This window comes from Lemur catta, chromosome 15 (assembly GCF_020740605.2).
Source record: "Lemur catta isolate mLemCat1 chromosome 15, mLemCat1.pri, whole genome shotgun sequence".
Taxonomy (NCBI): Eukaryota; Metazoa; Chordata; class Mammalia; order Primates; family Lemuridae; genus Lemur; species Lemur catta.
The window spans coordinates 14,584,006-14,601,786 of NC_059142.1; the positions used below are offsets into that span (position 1 = coordinate 14,584,006).

At 37.9% G+C, this 17,781-nt stretch overlaps 1 protein-coding gene across 1 annotated transcript in view; it reads left to right on the forward strand.

Moving 5' to 3' along the window:
- The window catches only part of UBE2G1 (ubiquitin conjugating enzyme E2 G1), a 95,716-nt gene extending 78,319 nt beyond the window's left edge, over positions 1–17,397 (forward strand). The window contains exons 5-6 of the mRNA XM_045526041.1: positions 3,185–3,308; positions 14,349–17,397. Of these exons, the coding sequence (XP_045381997.1) occupies positions 3,185–3,271 (87 nt within the window). The 3' untranslated portion in view covers positions 3,272–3,308; positions 14,349–17,397. The remainder of the gene's footprint in view (positions 1–3,184; positions 3,309–14,348) is intronic.
- The last annotated feature ends 384 nt before the right edge of the window (positions 17,398–17,781 follow it).

Consider the following 17,781-nt stretch of genomic DNA (forward strand, 5'->3'; position numbering starts at 1 on the left):
ACTTCGTCTGTTTAACATTCTCTCTCATTTATGTATGTATGCATGTATGTATGTATGTATGTATAAAAAGAGCCAGGGTCTCCCCGACTGGAGTGCAGTGGTGTGATCATAGCTCTCTGCAACCTCCAGCTTTTGGGCTCAGCCTATCCTCCTGCCTCAGTTTCCTGTATAGCGAGGGGTAAAAGCATGTGCTGCCACGCATGGCTAATTAAAAAAAATTTTTTTGTAGAGATGGGGTCTCATTTTGTTGCCCAGGCTGGTCTCAAACTCCTGGCTTCAAGCGATCCTCCCCCCTCGGTCTGCCAAAGTACTAGGGTTAGGCATGAATCATCACACTCACCCAATATTCTCTTCTTCTTTTGAATTTGTTTTAGTTATTGCCCGGATTGATCCCTTGTATTTTATTTTTTTCTTCCAAAACAGAGTCAGTTTATTGAATTTTCATTTTGGCAGTATTATGTTTAAGTAGCTTATTTTCTCCATTAATTTCATTCTCATTGAATTTTATCACTGTTTAATGAATTTAGTAGTTCTTGAATGTTTTGGATTTTAAAAACTTACTTTGTAAAGTCTGTTTCTCTGGGGTCAGTTTTTCTTTTGTGTTTCTTTTGTGTTTTGAAGTCTGCTTCAGAACTCTATAGGCTTTCTACACAACTGTCTATGATTAAGAATGAGAGTCTTCAAAAGCAAATTGGAACTCTGTGTGTGTGTGTGTGTATGCGTGCGTGCGTGCACGCCTGTGCACATGTGCATGTATGTATAGTATTAATGTCATTCAAAGATGTGTGGATGGAGCAGGGTGTGGTGGCTCTTGCCTATAAGGCAACTCAGGAGGCTGAGGAGGGAGGATAACTTGAGCCCAGAAATTCAAGACCAGCTTGGGAAACATACCAAGACCCTGCCTCAAAAAAAAAAAAAAAAAAGTGTAAGTGGCAAGGCAGATGTTAAACTGAAAGTAAGGATAAGGGTTGGGGGAAGAGGGTTGAGGGTGTCATTTGAATGCCCAAATGAAGGAGTAATTACTTTCTGCATCAATACTCACACTAGCAGTTCTAATTCCTGTATTCTTCAGTGTGTCTATATAAAATCTATTATCATTATTATTTTAGGAAAGTACTAAAATTCTGGACATAGGTAGGGGGAAAATGTTGAGGATACAGACTTTCAATTAATCTGTCCTTTTTCAGCCTCTTTTCTTACTCGGGCTCTTCTCAAGATTTGGCATTTCTGCTGGGTGTAGTTGCTCAGGCCTGTATTCCTAGCACTTTGGGAGATCAAAGCCGGAGGATCACTTGAACCCAGGAGTTCATGATGAGCCTGGCAACATAGTGAGACCCTCTCTCTCAAAAAAAATTAACTGGGTGGCATAGTGGCACATGCCTATACTCCCAGCTGCTCTGGAGGCTGAGGCGGGAGGATTGCTTGAAGCCAGGAGTGCAAGGCTACAATGAGCTGTGATCATGCCACTCACTGCATTCCAGCCTGGGCAACAGAGGAGCCCTGTCTCTATGAAAAAAAAAATATATTGCCATTTCCAAATTTTAGTTTCTTTAGGACTCTGTTTGGTGTAGGTCCTTTTCCTCCTTTGTTCTGATTTTGTTGAGACTTCTCTAGGATGCTGATTCCTCTTCTCTGTTGCATGTTTTAATGCTCTTCTATCTACTTGTGGTCTTGCAGAAAGCCTCATTATTGGGTGACTTCCCTGCCATTTTCTTTATCATTGAGGGTTTATACCTTAAAAAAAATTTCCAATATGATCATTTTTAATAGAGTCACAGTACAGCAAAAGAGATATACATATATACTTTTTGCTGTATTGAATAGTTCTCCCTGTATAAAGTGGGGTAGTCCACAGTGCATGGCACAATGGACTTAATGAAAGGAAAGATAGTTATGTTAGTCACTGTTGCCTACTTTGAAACCATCATCTGCCAATCTACCCTTCACGTAGAAATCATCCTCTCCCAGTATTGTCTCAGTCACCAGAGAATGTCAGTTATGTAATCCTCTCTAGACTCCTTTTCACCCTCTGCCATAGAGTTGCATCTTTTTGCTTCTCACCTACTTTATTGTAATAGCTTCCTATCTCGTCTCCCTGCTCTCAGACTTCCCTCTGCTACTTTTAGGTAATTTTTTTTGAGATTTTCCTTTCCCCCTTTCCCCCATAAGTGGAATTGCTCTTTTCTTCCTTTTACTTAAGAATGACAATGAGATGATAACAGATGTTATAACATTTTATTCATTAATATTTCAGAAACATCTAAAAGATCAGGACATTCTTCTACATAATCACAATACCGTTATTGTACCTAACCAAATTTACTGTAAATTCCCTATTATATTCACATGCCCAATTTACATTAATATTTCGTCATTGTCTCCCGGAACGTTCCAAACTTTCTTTCCCAGACCTGGTGATGCCTGAAAGACTTTACTGATCATGTGGCCTAGATTAGTTCCCTTCTTCCATACTCCCATGGTAATCTCTGTATGTGTCAATATTATAGTTTATCTCACAGGTTTATTGGTATGTCTTCCTTTGAGGGCAGCAATTGTTTTGAATCTCTTCCTTTCCGAGGGCAAGTATTTAAGTTTTCTGTAATCCTCAGTGTTCCTAAATGGATGATATATTAAGAAAAAGGAAAGTAGGCTGGGCATTTGTGAGCATTTCCTGCTGGTTACATGCTAGGTAAAATCATCTCTCCCATTTTCACATGCCTGGCAGTGATAGTCATCACTGTCATCTGTTTGGCCCTATACTAGAAATAGTACTCGGTATCTGTCAATATGATGCATCCCACCCATCTACCTTATATTAGAGAAACATCCATGTTTACTTTATTTTCTCATTTCCTGTAGGGAGATAAGTCTGAATGTCTTATTTGTAAATTGTAGCTTTCTTTTTCATTATAATACAAAACTGTAAATGTTCTTTTGTGGCCTATTTCTTTTTAAAAGTGGTGTTTTTTCCTCTAGAGGTAATTTGCGTAGGAGATTTCTGTGTGTATTTGCCAGCAGAGTGCCTTACAAAAGTATTTTCTGACTACTTTTTTACCTTATCAGCTTTATAACACTTTTAAAGTATACAAATTACCAAGGGAGTCCGTTCAAAATTAAATAGGTATTTGAGATTATAAAAGGAGAGTTTGCATAAATTCATTTGATATTACTTTTGTATCTACAGAAAGAATGGAGGGAAGACAGAAATGGAGAATTTAAAAGAAAAGTTGCCCGCTGTGTAAGAAAAAGCCAAGAAACTGCTTTTGAGTGACATTTATTTAGCAGCTAGTAACTTCACTTACTTCAGGGTAAGTTTATTTTAAAAATCATACTTTTGCTTTTTTGTATCAAATAAGTTTTGGGTAATTGTGTGATTTGGGTATTTGAATTGCTTGATTTTCACTGACTTTAGTTTTTTTTTTTTTTTTTATTTCTTGAGACAGAATCTCACTTTGTTGCCCGGGCTAGAGTGAGTGCCAGTGAGTGCCGTGGCATCAGCCTAGCTCATAGCAACCTCAAACTCCTGAGCTCAAGCGATCCTCCTGCCTCAGCCTCCCGAGTAGCTGGGACCATAGGCATGAGCCACCACACCCAACTAATTTTTTGTTTCTATTTTTAGTTGACTGGCTAATTTTTTTTCTATTTTTTTTTTTTTTTTAGTAGAGACGGAGTCTTGCTCCTGCTTAGGCTGGTCTGGAACTCCTGACCTCAAGCTATCCTCCTGCCTGGGCCTCCCAGAGCGCTAGGATTAGAGGCATGAGCCACCGTGCCCGGCCAGTTTTCTTAGTAGTAGTATCCAGTAGTCTCCTGGTTCCCAAGGATACAGAATGACCTGCTGTTTTTCTCCTTTATTACCCTCAGCTGTTTTTAACTAGATAGTCTATATTCTTGTGGTGACAGTCTGTTTATTTTCACTGATGGTAAAATTTCTATTGATAAAAGAAAGATCATGGCTGGGCGCGGTGGCTCACGCCTGTAATCCTAGCACTCTGGGAGGCCGAGGCGGGACGATCGTTTGAGCTCAGGAGTTCAAGACCAGCCTGAGCAAGAATGAGACCCTGTCTCTACTAAAAAAATAGAAAGAAATTAGCTGGACAACTAAAAATATATATAGAAAAAAATTAGCCAGGCATGGTGGTGCATGCCTGTAGTCCCAGCTACTCGGGAGGCTGAGGCAGGAAGATCAGTTGAGTCCAGGAGTTTGAGGTTGCTGTGAGCTAGGCTGACGCCATGGCACTCTAGCCTGGGCAACAGAGTGAGACTCTGTCTCAAAAAAATTAAAAAAAAAAATAATAATAATTTTTCAGATGTCTGATAATATCAAATGTTGGAGAGGATATGCAGCAAATTGGGATCCTTAATCCCTGCCAATAAGAGTATAAACAAACAAACAAAAAGAGTATAAACAGATGCAACACTTTGGAAAACAATTTGGCATTATCTAGTCAAAGTGATGAGCATGTACCCTTAACAATTCCACCGCTAGGTATGTATCCTAGAGAAACTGTGTTAGTGTGTGTGAATCAGGAAACAAAGGTGGCCACACTCTATAGCAGCAAAAATAAAACTGTTGCTCCAATTCAGAAAATGACTGCACTGAGAAAAAAGAATAGAGAAGTAATTTATCTAACGAAATACTACACAAAAGCGAAGAGATGAAATGTATTGATTTGCAACACAGATCAACTTGAAGAATGTTGAACAATAAAAACCATGAAATAATATATCCATTGTAATTCCACATATATACTGCTCAAAAAATGTGTAATACATTGTTTAAAAATGCGAAGTTGGTAAAATTATGAACAGCAATGGTAAACATGGAATTAGGAATATGAGAAAAGGATGGGATAGAGTAAGGGAGTATAGGAGATATAAAAGGTAATGACAATGTTCGTTTTCTTAAAATAGGTGGTGAATTCAGGGGTATGCCATGAATTGTGATCCTTTAGATACTGTATTTCATACTTTTTTTTTCCTTGAGACAGAGTCTCACTCTGTTGCCCGGGCTACAGTGCCGTGGTGTCAGCCTAGCTCACAGCAACCTCAAACTCCTGGGCTCAAGCAATCCTACTGCCTCAGCCTCCCGAGTAGCTGGGACTACAGGCATGCACCACCATGCCCGGCTAATTTTTTCTATATATTTTTAGTTGTCCAGATAATTTCTTTCTATTTTTTAGTAGAGACGGGGTCTCGCTCTTGCTCAGGCTGGTCTCGAACTCCTGGGCTCAAACAATCCGCTTGCCTCGGCCTCCCAAGTGCTAGGATTATAGGCGTGAGCCACTCCTCCTGGCCTTACATTTCATACTTCTTATCACCTTGATATTTATTTATTATTTATTATTATTTTTTTAATTTTTATTTCAGCATATTATGGGGATATAAAAGTTTAGGTTGCATATATTGCCCTTACTCCCTCTTCCTGCCCCCCCCCATTCAGAGTTTCAAGCGTGTCCATCATCACCTAGACGGTGCCCATCGCACTAATTATGTATGTATACACCCATCCCCTTCCCCCCCACCCCACATCTGCCCGACACCTTATTTTTTAATTTCTTTGAGACAGAGTCTCACTCTATTGCCCAGGCTAGAGTGCCGTGGTGCCAAGCCTAGCTCACAGCAACCTTAAACCTTAAGCTCAAGCTATTCTGCTTCAGTCTCTCATGCGCCACCATGCCCGGCTAAGTTTTTCTATATATATTTTTAGTTGTCCATATAATCTCTTTCTATTTTTTTAATAGAGATGGGGGTCTCGCTTTTGCTCAGGCTGGTCTTGAACTCCTGAGCTCAAACAATCCACCAGCCTCGGCCTCCCAGAGTGCTAGGATTATAGGCATGAGCCACCGCGCCTGGCCTGAAAAATTATTAATCAGGATGTTGTAAAATGATAGGTTACCATGAACTTAATATGCTTTACCCTACTTACCAATGAAATTGTGTAGCATTTCATGTGTTTGACCATTGAGGTTTCCTCTGTGAAATGCCTGTTCAGATTTTTAGACTATTCTTCTGTTAGGTTGTTATTTGGAATACTTGCCATTTTATTTTCTTTATAGTATCTTTGAATGAACAAGAGGTTCTTAATTTTAATACACTTGAATTTGTCAGTCCTTTCCTTTATGGATTTTAGTTTTGTGTCTTAGTTAAGAAATCCTTATCTTCTTTGCCATCAAGGAAAGAAAATTTTGTTTTCTAAAAGTTTTAATAGTTTGCCTTTAATACCTGTGTTGAATCCACTGAAATTCATTTTCATGTATGGTATGAGATAATGGTTAGACTTCGGTCCCATTCCCTCCCCCCAGTGTATAACTGTTGACTGCATCATTTATTGACAAGTCTTTGTTTCATCACTGATAGACAATGCCAGTTATGTTACAAAATTACATTTCCAGGTATGTGTTGATCTGTTTTGGCCTTTGTTTTTTATTGGTTGGCTTGTCTGTCCATTTACCAGTATCACACTATCTTAAATTTTATTTGTTATTTTTATGATTAAATGTATCAAATGTAAAAATGCAGTTAAGAAGTAAGGCTAAAGTCTATCACCACTAATCCTCTTATCTGTAGTTTCTGAAAAGACATGCGTACTATTATATTTCCTTTATTTAATCAGAAATGCTGAAAAGGTTTTCCCCTTTATCACCAGATATACCAATAACCTTGCAGTCTTCAAATTATTTTTTTTCCATCTTGTTCATGTCTATCCTGCTTACTTTTATTCTATTTTTGCTAGTGATTCTGTCCTTATTTCATTACCATTATGTCTGATGCCTCCCTCACCCTTGAGTCAGTGGTGGTTATATCTGATCTTTTCCCTTCTTATGGGTCTTGCTTGTCACTACCTTAACTCAAGTTCTTGTTACTAAGCTTTTGGCTTGGTCTTCTGGTATTGAACATCTTTCATGCCTATACCTCATCCTGGGTATTTGTGCTGCTTGTCTTCACAAAGCTCAGTTCATTGCATTGGTTCTATCTATCTACTTTGTTTGATGTCCCTTGAGTCATAAGTTCTATCTATCTATCTATTTTGAGACAGGCTCTTGCTCTGTCACCCAGGCTGGAGTATTGTGGCCTGATCATAACTCACTGCAACCTTGACCTCCTAGAGTCAAGCAATCTTCCCTTCTCAACCTCTGGAGTAGCTAGGACTACAGGTGTAGGCCACCATGCCTGGCTAATTTAAAGTCCCCTTATGAAGATTAAAGTCCCCCTATCAAAAAGGTTTAGGCCAAAAATAATGTTGAATCAAAATACCTCATAGAACAGGTTAATTGAAAAACAGTATAATAAACTGTTAATGATGAAACTAAACTAATAATAACTTTAAAGAGGAAGGAGGCAATAACTGGAAATTTTGACTAACATAGGTCATCTCTGTTCACATAATAATAACAAAGCATGCTTCTGAAAAGTTGCAAATTCTCCACATATCTTCATGCATGCATAGTAAGGGCTTTGCACGGTTGCAAAAGGGTATAGGAACTGGGGTTGTTGATAGAACAATCTTAAGTGACATTAATACGTGAATTTTATTAAAAGTATTTGAATACCAACGGTGAGCCAGTTCCCATGTCAAGGGTCTAGAATATTTGTCGTCTTCTTTTGCCCCTTGTTGAGATGAGGTCCATGTCAAATTTCATTTATTTCATGAAGTAATTGCTCTTCACCCTTGAATTCTTCCCTTTCTGAAGCACAGCAGCACTTAGGTCTACCTTTCAGTCATTTATAAATTTATCTTATGACTCCTGATACATATGATATCATGCCATTGGAAAATAAAACCCTCAATAAGTACCTAACCCAGTCATTGGTTTGGGTTGAACTATAAGTGAAATCATTTGAAAACTGGAATAAAAAAAACACATCATACCAAAATCCACGAATTAACTAATATCATCTAAAAATGAGTCTGTATCTACCTAATGCATAGTTTCTGTAGACAATCAAATGTTTCAATAAATGGGTCAGTCTTCCTTTTATTGAGGTGCCTGCCTAAGCCTTAACTGTCATAGCCACTTATTTATATAAATTTATATTTAATATATTTTAATTTAATTTTCTTTTTTTAAAGACAGGATTTTGCTTTGTGGCTCAGGCTGGCCTTGAACTCTTGAGCTCAAGTAATTCCTCTTGCCTCAGCCTCCTGAGTAGCTGGGACTATAGTCGTGTGCCACTGCTTATGACTAATTGTGTAATTTTTTGTATTTAGATTGTATACTATGGAAACCTGTTTCCTTGAACCCAGCATTGTAGGCTGAATAGTCAGCCTAGCCTGTCACTCTTGAAGGCTGGCTGTTTTCCCCATGGCTTGTTAGCATGCCCCTTCTGAGTATCCTCAGTGTCTTCAGTCAAGTGATAGGACATAGACATGAAAAGAAACCCACAGTAAACACTTGAAAAGAGTATAGTCGGTCTGAGTTGTAATAAAAGTAAAATCAATTTAAATTGTTTAAAAAATGTGCCACATCAAAATCCTTTAGCTAAGACCTAATGTTTTCTAAAAGTAAACCTATTACTGTTGATGTTACTTGACCCAGCCTTTATTTCACTTTTTGCTGTTGTTTCTACCTTGTCCTATCTAGAGATTGTTAATAGCTTTATCTTGTAATTCAGCTGTGGGATGGGAAGAGAGAGAGAGAGAGAGAGAGAGAAACTTGACAGCAATTTGGCATATCAAGTGGATTTGAAAACAGATATCCTATGATTTATGTATATAAGCTAGCATAACTCTAGTACAAGTGTACAGAGAGAGATATACAAGCATCTTGCTTGTAGCATTGTGTGAAATTTTTAAGGGCCATCAGAATTTATAAATTGTGATTGATACAATGGAATATTATCCAGCAGCTAAAATGTGGTGTATAGACTTAGAGTCATATAACCACATGGTTAAATCTCAGAAACACACTCTTGAGTAGCAAGCGCAACTTGCAAAAAATAAAAATTAAATGATATAATATTCTATTTCTAATGTTAATTAAAAATTAAATCCACTTTTTTCTTTATATGGTAGAATAAAGATTAACAACAACAGAGACTCAAAGAAATATAACATTCATAGAATTTGCAGTAGTGCTTACCTTTGGGATGAAGAGAAGGGATTGGGAGAACAGGGGGCTTTACCTTTTTTTTTTTTTTTTTTTAAATTATCCGTCCTCAGACACATTATTGTTTGGCTTATCCTGCCTCTCCACAGAAAACTAAACTCCTGAGGACACTAGGGACTACCTGTTTGTTATACCTAAAGGCTTAATTAAGTTTTGATTCTTAATCTCTGTAGCATTTGACACTGTTGATCATCCCTCCTAAAAATATCTGTTACCCATCCATATCATGGTTCTGTCTTGATTCCTTCTAAATCTGATTGCTACCTTTAGATTTTCTTTGCCTACTTCTTTGTTGCTGCTCTTCTCTTTCTCTCCTCATCCCCTATTTCAGGAACAAAGCAGACATTAGAAAAAGTTGAAATACAGAAACTTCTCTACATAAATACTATTAACAAAAGTACTATTTAAAATATTTTGTACCATATACAAAAGCAAATGTTTTGACTTCTCAGCCGCCCAGTTCTGTGCCCAGAAGTTACCACTGATAATAGGTTTAATCTTTCAGAAATCTAATCTTCCCTCCACTACACAGGAACACACATACGTCTGTGATATGTGCCTGTGTGTAATAACATATGTATAAACAGAGCATGTATATTCTGTACTTTTTATTTAACATTATCTTTTGAAAATTTGCCAACTAAGTAATATATATCTGCTTCCTTTTTTGGTAGTTGCATATTAAGAATTAAAATTTATATCTTGAAATGAGATAACCCCAAGAACAGATGACCATGAGCTCATTTCAGTTCTCCTTAACGAGTATTTGTTAATTACCTGCCATTTGCAAAGGTACTGTTCTCTTGGGGACGAAAAGGATATGTAGAATACCATAGATACATTATGTTGGCCATTTTGTTTTTCTACCTAGGTAGACCAGGCATGAAAAAAAGTAAGGTTAAACCACATTAAGAGTTTCACTGGTGTTAGAAGCAGAGCATGGCTTTCAAAAGTCACCACATGACTGAATATTAGATGGTTAGAACAGAGCTTAGAAGTAGGGCTGCTAGTGACATTGAACGTCTCCATAGTAGAGAGAGATGATCCATTTGGAGTCATCTCCAAGGGCCAAGGACAATATCTTGGACAAATTCCACATTTAGGGGACAGGAAGCAGAGACCAAGACAGAAACATGGGGACTGACTTGGTCATAAGGTGGAAAGCTAGAAGAGTGAGGTCTTACAGACTTCAGAAAGGAAGTGGGTGTGGGTGGTCACCAATGTCATGATAGAAGAAGGTCTCCATTTGGTGGAAAAAGTCAATGGATTGATGATGGAGTGAGAGTATACTGGGAGGCAGTGTAGGATGTACTGGACCTTTTGGAAGCATTTGTATGTGGGGAAAACTTCCTTGATATTAGCTGTTTTCTTCTGCTTTCACTTAAGTGGGTGAGATCATTGTAATAACATTTACCTCTGAGTGAGGAATTAATTTTATTATTGTCTTCAACATCAAAATGTGGTTTCTGTTTCAGAGCACATTGGTCTGCTTTGTATTTTTTAGATCTTTTTAAAAGATTAATGTTAGAAGTGGGATATGCTTACAAAAATGTAAATGACTGTTTCAGGTCAGCACTATCTATTTAGAGAATTATGCAGATAATTCAGTTTTTACATTTATCTTTCTAGAGAAAAGAATGACAAACTTTCTGAACTAAGGCTTGTTTTTCCTCTTCAGAATAAATTTTTTTCAAAGGGAAGAGGAATAGATTTTTCTTTCTCTGCTAAAAAAAGCTAATGCTATTTAAAGTTGGACCTTCACTATTAAAAGGCCAGGTCTCCTGATTTTAGGTGGTTAATGACTTTCAGCAGTCAGTCCTCTGTGTTGTTTTTTCTTTAAAACCTCACACGGAAACAGTTTGTGAAGATTTTGTGGCTTTGAAATTCCTCAGCGTTTGTGTTAGGTTGTTAAATATGAAATGTCTAATTTCAGATCAAAGTGTAGTTTGTTATATCTCAAACAAGAAGCAGTACAATTAAAGTATGCGCCTAAACTATCAATGCAGCTTTGCCACTTTATGGTAGCTTGTTTAATGCCAGCAGCGAAGAAGGCTGGAGAGTGAGTGGCAATAAAATCATGAAACGTGTTGAGAATTGGATATTTTCCCTAAAAAGAAGGGGTCCAAAGCCTTGAATAAGTGGTAGTTGGTGCAAGGTCTGGGGAATGACAAGAGAGTTTCCAAGTCCAGCCTCTGTAGTTTGAGCCAGTATCGTTTGTGCAACATGTGGTCGAGCGTTGTCTTGCAAGAGGATTGGCCTGTCTCCGTAGACCAATCTGCTGCTTAATCGCAAGCTTCCTTATCATTTCATCCAGTTGGTTGCAGTAGACATCCTCTGTAGTCAACTGACCAGGTGTCATGAAGCTGTAGTGGATAATACTAGCTCTGGACCACCAAACAGACACCATTAGGTTTTTTTTTTTTTTAATGAATATTCAGTTTTGGACTGTGTTTTGGCACTTCATCTTTATCCAGCCATTGTGCCGAATACTTATGATTGTCAAAAAGAATCCATGTTTCATCATATGTAACAATACAGTGTAGAAATGATTCACTTTTATGTCGAGACAGCAAAGATAGGCAAACTTGGAAATGATTTCTCTTCTGATTCTTATTTAATTCATGCAGAACCCATCTATGCAGCTTCTTTACCTTGCCCATTTGTTGCAAATGGTCCAATGTTGTTGCAATAGCAACGTCAAACCTTGCTGCTAATTCACACTTAGGTTGAGATGGATTCGCTTCCATGACAGCTTTCATCTCATCATTATCCACCTTGGTCTCAGGTCACCCTTGTGGCTCATTTTCAAGATTAAAATCACCAGAATGGAACTTCTCAAACCATTGATGTACTGTGCATCCTTCTCACAACATTTTGTTGATATTTTGAGCTGTCTCTGCTGCATTGGTTCCACAATGGAATTCATATTTGAAAATAACACAATTTTTTAACTTATTTATGGTTTCACAAATATTGCTCTAAAAAATATTTGAGAGATAATCACAAGCCAAACTGTGTTTGCATGACTGAGGATGTACTGTCATGATAAAAATAAAACAAGTGCCAAAGTGAAATGTCAGAGATATCAACTGTCAAACTTAGTACTTAAGGAGATTGGACATTTCATACTTAATAACCTAATATCATAGGGGAATGATTACTGAATGCCCAAAGAGAGTTATTGGCCAGGGATTAATTTGGATGTGGTATAGTCTTTGGAAAAACATTTAGGTAACATTACCTGAAAGTTACAATACCTATTCCATAACATTGTTGCTTGAGTTTCAATATATGTCTTCAGATTTTCTAGTAAAAAACATGTATGCAAATATGTGTGTATCTGTGTGCAAATAGCAGAACCTGATTGTGATGAAGGTACTATATTCATTTTTGGTGCATTCTTAGCTAAGGGCTGTTTACATTGATCAGTACAACCCTTTTGGAAAGAAATTTAACAGTAGTTCTACATCTTATTATCTATCCTAGATCTATCTAGGGAGGTAGTCTGAATTACGGAAACAGGCACATGTAAGAGCCACAGATTGGCTCACAGTTTTCTTTCTCCCCACGGCGGAGCTTTTGGTATGGTTGAATTTGAGTGATTGTAAGATTGATAAATTCACTCTGGGCTTTAGAAGACACACTGACCTTTGAACATATCTGTTGGGAGTTAAAATATACCAGAAGGATTTTTTTTGTTTTGGTTTGGTTTGGTTTTTTGAAACAGGGTCTTACTCTGTTGCCAGGGTAGAGTGCAGTGGCGTCATCATAGTTCACTGCAACCTCAGACTCCTGAGCTTAAGCAAATAGCAGGGACTACAGGCATGCGCCACTGCACCCAGCTAATTTTTCTATTTTTTGTAGAGAGGGGGTCTACCTCTTCCTTAGGCTGGTCTTGAACTCCTGACCTCAAGCAATCCTTCCACCTCAGCTTTCCAGGATTACAGGTGCAAGCCACCCCATCCAGCCTGCCATAACTCTTAAGTACATTTGGCCTCTCTGTCAGGAGTTTAAAATTATATCCCTTGAGTTCCCAGTCATCTTCTGTTTGAGTTCTTTTGCCCAAAATTGTGCTTGGCATCAGATACAGGTTTCTGAGTTCCTTGGAACACTTGCCCTAAGGATGTAATAGAAATAGGTGTTTTCTTCTCTGCTGCCCTCAGCCAACCCCCCATATTCAAAGTGCACGTTAATATAATAAAGGCTCTGAAAAGTCCAATCGTTCAATCAGACTTTTAAAATTTGAACACAGTGTTTGTCTAACTTTTTGAACAGGAAATGCTGCCATTTATCTAGCTATGTGACCTTGTCTCGCTTTTATAAGGGGAAACTCCTTCATATGATGATTGTGAGCCTTGTGTGAGATGAGTTTGTAAAGTACTTAGCATGCTGCTTGGCACATAGTAAGCACTTGATAAGGCTGTAGTGGGTTTTGTTTAGATGTGTTCTTGACTTCCAGTCTAATTGAGAATATTAGACTAACAGATGCAAAACAATTAGGAACTGAAATTGGGATGGAGGGTCATTTGTGGGAAGCTCTATGTTGAAAATGGGTTTGAAGTGAACCTAGAGAGTTGGATAGAAATAGCAAGTTGGGAAGTGTGCCAATCTTGTTTCTCTGAATATCCTTAAATATTTATATATTTCCTTGACTCCTGTCCCCCATCGCTTGACTTTTAAATAATTCATCTCTTTGTGACTCTGGGTGTAATATGAGTTGAAAGACATTTGGAATATTGAAAAATCTAAGTCACTGTTGTCCAGTAGAACTTTTTACCACGATGGAGATATTCTATACCTGTGCTGTTTGGTATGGTGGCCACTGGCCACATGTGACTGTTGAACACTTGAAATGTGGCTAGCATGACTGAGGAACAAAGTTGTAAATTTTGTTTTTGAGACAGGGTCTTGCTCTGTTACCTGGGCTAGAATGAAGTTGTGTTACGGTAGCTCACTGCAACTTCTAACTCCTGGGCTGCAGCGATCCTCCTGCCTCAGCCTCCCAAGTAGCTGGGACTACAGGCACGTGCTGTCACATCAGGCTAATTTTTTTTTATTTTTTGTATAGACTGGGTCTTGCTATGTTGTGCAGGCTGACCATAATAGACAAACACAAAAGTGAACTTAAGATGAAGTTTAGGATTTGTTGCCAAAGAAAAAGAATGTAAAGAAAAATTTCTAATCAGTTAATTCTCTTATAATATGTAAAGTCATCATGAAATGTTGTTTGTTTTGTTGTAGGTCTCCAATTGAGGAACATGGCACTGTTTTCCTGCACTCTACCCACCTATTGCTGGACTTCTGTTGTAACAAGTTGGCAGACACTGGCTGGAACTGGGCTGCAATAAAACATGCCAGTTATCAATGCTGACAAGAGCCTAACAAGTGCCAACTTACAGATGATTACGCATTTTGAATTCTAATGAACTGTTTTAACCTTCAGGAAGAATTGTAAAGACCTGTACATAGCACAACATGATCCGGATAATATATATACTGTTCATGTACATCCACAAATACACCTTGTACCAAATAATGCTTTCTTGTAGTAGGATAAGAATCGTGTAAATTCTAAAAGATTTTAGCAGGTTTTCTTTCCTATTCATTGTTTCTTATCAGTTTTAAAAGACTCCTTAAAGCATGTCAGATGAAAAGCAATTAGGATTAAAAGTTTCCATTTAATTTCCTTTAAACCATTGAGGCTACATTAAACTCTTTTCACATACTAAACTTTTGTATCTTCTTTGTTTTGACACACTCCCCTTTGCTTTTCTCTCTTCTAGCTGCCAGAAAGTTCTCAAATCATTTAGTTCAAATACTGAAATACTTAATAAGCAATTACTTGATTTTTATTGATGACTTCAGAGGATAGTCATCACTAGGTGCTTTGTCCTTTTTGTATTCTAGTTGCACCCATCTCTTGGATTGGATGTAGCAATAACATTTTTTGGCCGTTGAGAGCTCTTGAACCCAGTCATTACCCTTGAGAACTAAAAGAGTTGGTTCTTAATTCAACTTATTGAAATTTTCCCTAAATAGTATCAAATTCTGATTTGGTTTCGTTTTTGCCCTTGAGTTGCTTAATATTAAGGTTGGATAAATAAAGCATGCACAGCTCAGCTACAGGCTTTCTCCTTAACTCCTGGGTTTGCTACTAAAAATGCTGTTTACCCTCATACCCTTCTCCTGAGTCCTTTATATTTCTTCACCTCTATTCTTCTATACTGCAGAGTTTTCTCACCTATTGTACAAAGAAATTGCGATGTATATTTTCATGTAATTTGATTTTGGAATTCTGTCACCTTATGTAGTGAGTTCTTCCAAAATATAATTTTTTTTTCAATAATTGTCAAGTTGTTGGCTTTTATTGTATTGAATGAAGGTTATAATACCGAATGCCAGAGAAGTGCAGTTTAGAAAAATCTCAGGTTGATTCCTTATGCAAACAAACTTAATACTTGAAAATCACATGGCCATGGCAGTATATGTATTGGGTTCTATCTAGATTCTTATGTGAATCTAAAAACATTACGAGGTAAATGCGTTGCTATTTGACATGCAGATTCTGTCACTGACATAGTGCACTTGGATTTGATTAATGTTTGAGTATAAATATATTTCATATCATACAATTTTCTAAAACAACTTCAGCAAATGGTAAAATGAGCATGTGAAGTGTTAAAGGCAGGCCCAGGCTCCTCAATGTTTGTTGTGAGGTTGGGAGTAGGAAGTAGTCTTTGGCATGTAAAGGATAGAACTTGAGACAGTACCAGATGGGACATGGTGTTTGATTGTGAGAATAAGTGAGAACTGGTGCATCTCTGCTCTGTGGGGTTTGGAGAAACGCTTTGGCAGAAGAGTAAAAGGATTCCTGCCAATAACCCATACCTCTACAAATTTTGTATGTCCTTTTTTAAGCAGAAATAAAATAGTTGAGGATGTAGTCACAGTAGAGAATGAATTTTCTAAATTTCTGTCTCTTCTCCACTTTGAAGCATTGTAAAACCCCATAAACATAAAAACCCATAAATATGTAGTGACTGTGAAAATTGTTTGATTTGATTCTTCAAAGCCCGATTTTCTTCAAGAACTTTGTGACTTTTTTTCCTTTCCCCAAAGACCCTATAGAAATTGTTGCCCCAAAATGCTGGCACTGCACACCTACAAGTGACTTGGAATGCAATCCCTTTTACTCTTAAATCAGAAGTTGTTCACATGGTGTTTGCTGTGGCAAAATGGAGCTTGAATTTTCCTCTCCTATTGCTATAATTCTGCTAGCAGAATTAAAACCTGGGATTTGATTCTTCAGCAAGTAGCAAATGATCTAGTAACTCAGGGACAACTATTTTTGAACTTTAAGTGCCACTTTAATGCAGTTACTTTGGTATAACCATGTGGTTTTTAGGGCTAGCTCTAGGGGAGTGGAAGGGAGAGCCAGGAATGAGCACATCTCTTTTCCCACCTGGCGCCTTGACCGTGCTACATACTGAAACACAGGCCTAGAAAGATGTTGTGACTTCTTTTCCTCTGTCAGAGATGTCATCTGTGCCTTGCCAGTGTTCATCTGAAAATGTAAACTTCAATGCCTCTACATTTGAAATTAAACTCCACTCAGGTGACACTGAACCAGGTGGCTTTTGTCCCACCAGTACCTCATCATTTGTGTGAGGTGATTCTTCTCTGCTTTAGGAAAAGGATTCCCCCACCCCCAACCTTGTGCCAACCATCAACAACATCTACATAATCTTAAGGATTGTAGAACTGTTGGCTGTTTCCTTAAATTTATTACAAGTACTCACAGAGGTTTACAGATTTCAGTCTGTGCTCATAATGGGATGGATGGTCTCAGTGGCTTTCTGGCCTCTTCTTTTGAGTTTAAAATCCATATGAAGTTGATTTCCTTGTCATTATAAGGTAATATGCTTGTCAGGTTATTCCACTCGTTCTGTGATCACTTGAGTGTCAGTATCGTTAATGGCCTTCATTCTCAGTTGTGAAATTTTATATGCTTGCTCACCCCCTACAAATCTGCTCACTTTGGGTTGTGGTGCCTGTGTATCTTTGCCCGTCTGGTCTCAAGTTGGTGGAATTACCTTTTTTGTACTGCCACTTCTCAGCATCTTCGAAATTTGACATAATGTTGCTTCATTCCAGTTTTTTTTTTTTAGTTCTGTAATTTGTTGATTGTATTTAACTATGTGAGTTCTGTTGTGATGTTTACTGTATTGTAAAGCACCTCATCATGTGATGGGTGCTCTATAAATCAATAAATGATGACTTAGAGGCTGTATCATGGGCTATTCTGGTTTTAGGACGCAGGTCTCAAAAGCAAGTTTGTGGGATTCTTTCTGTATAAACAGCACATGGTACCAAAGGGCCCACAGGGGAACCTTGATGAAGAATTTTACAAACTTTATTTAATGAAGGAACCAGAGGGTGGGAAGTTAACTTGACTTCCAACCTGATATAAAGCTCTTTAAATTTCCAGTACATAGCCAAGCGCCGTTTTCAATCGGAGTTTCTGTGCATGGTGATTTAGAACCTTAAAGTGGGCACATGTTAAAACATTACTGGGGATTCTGTCTTTGGTCTAAACTGGCTCTACCATAAAGATAAGCTAAAAGGTGAGAAAAGCAGACTGAAATGTGAACTGGAAGAGACCACAGGCGTGGTC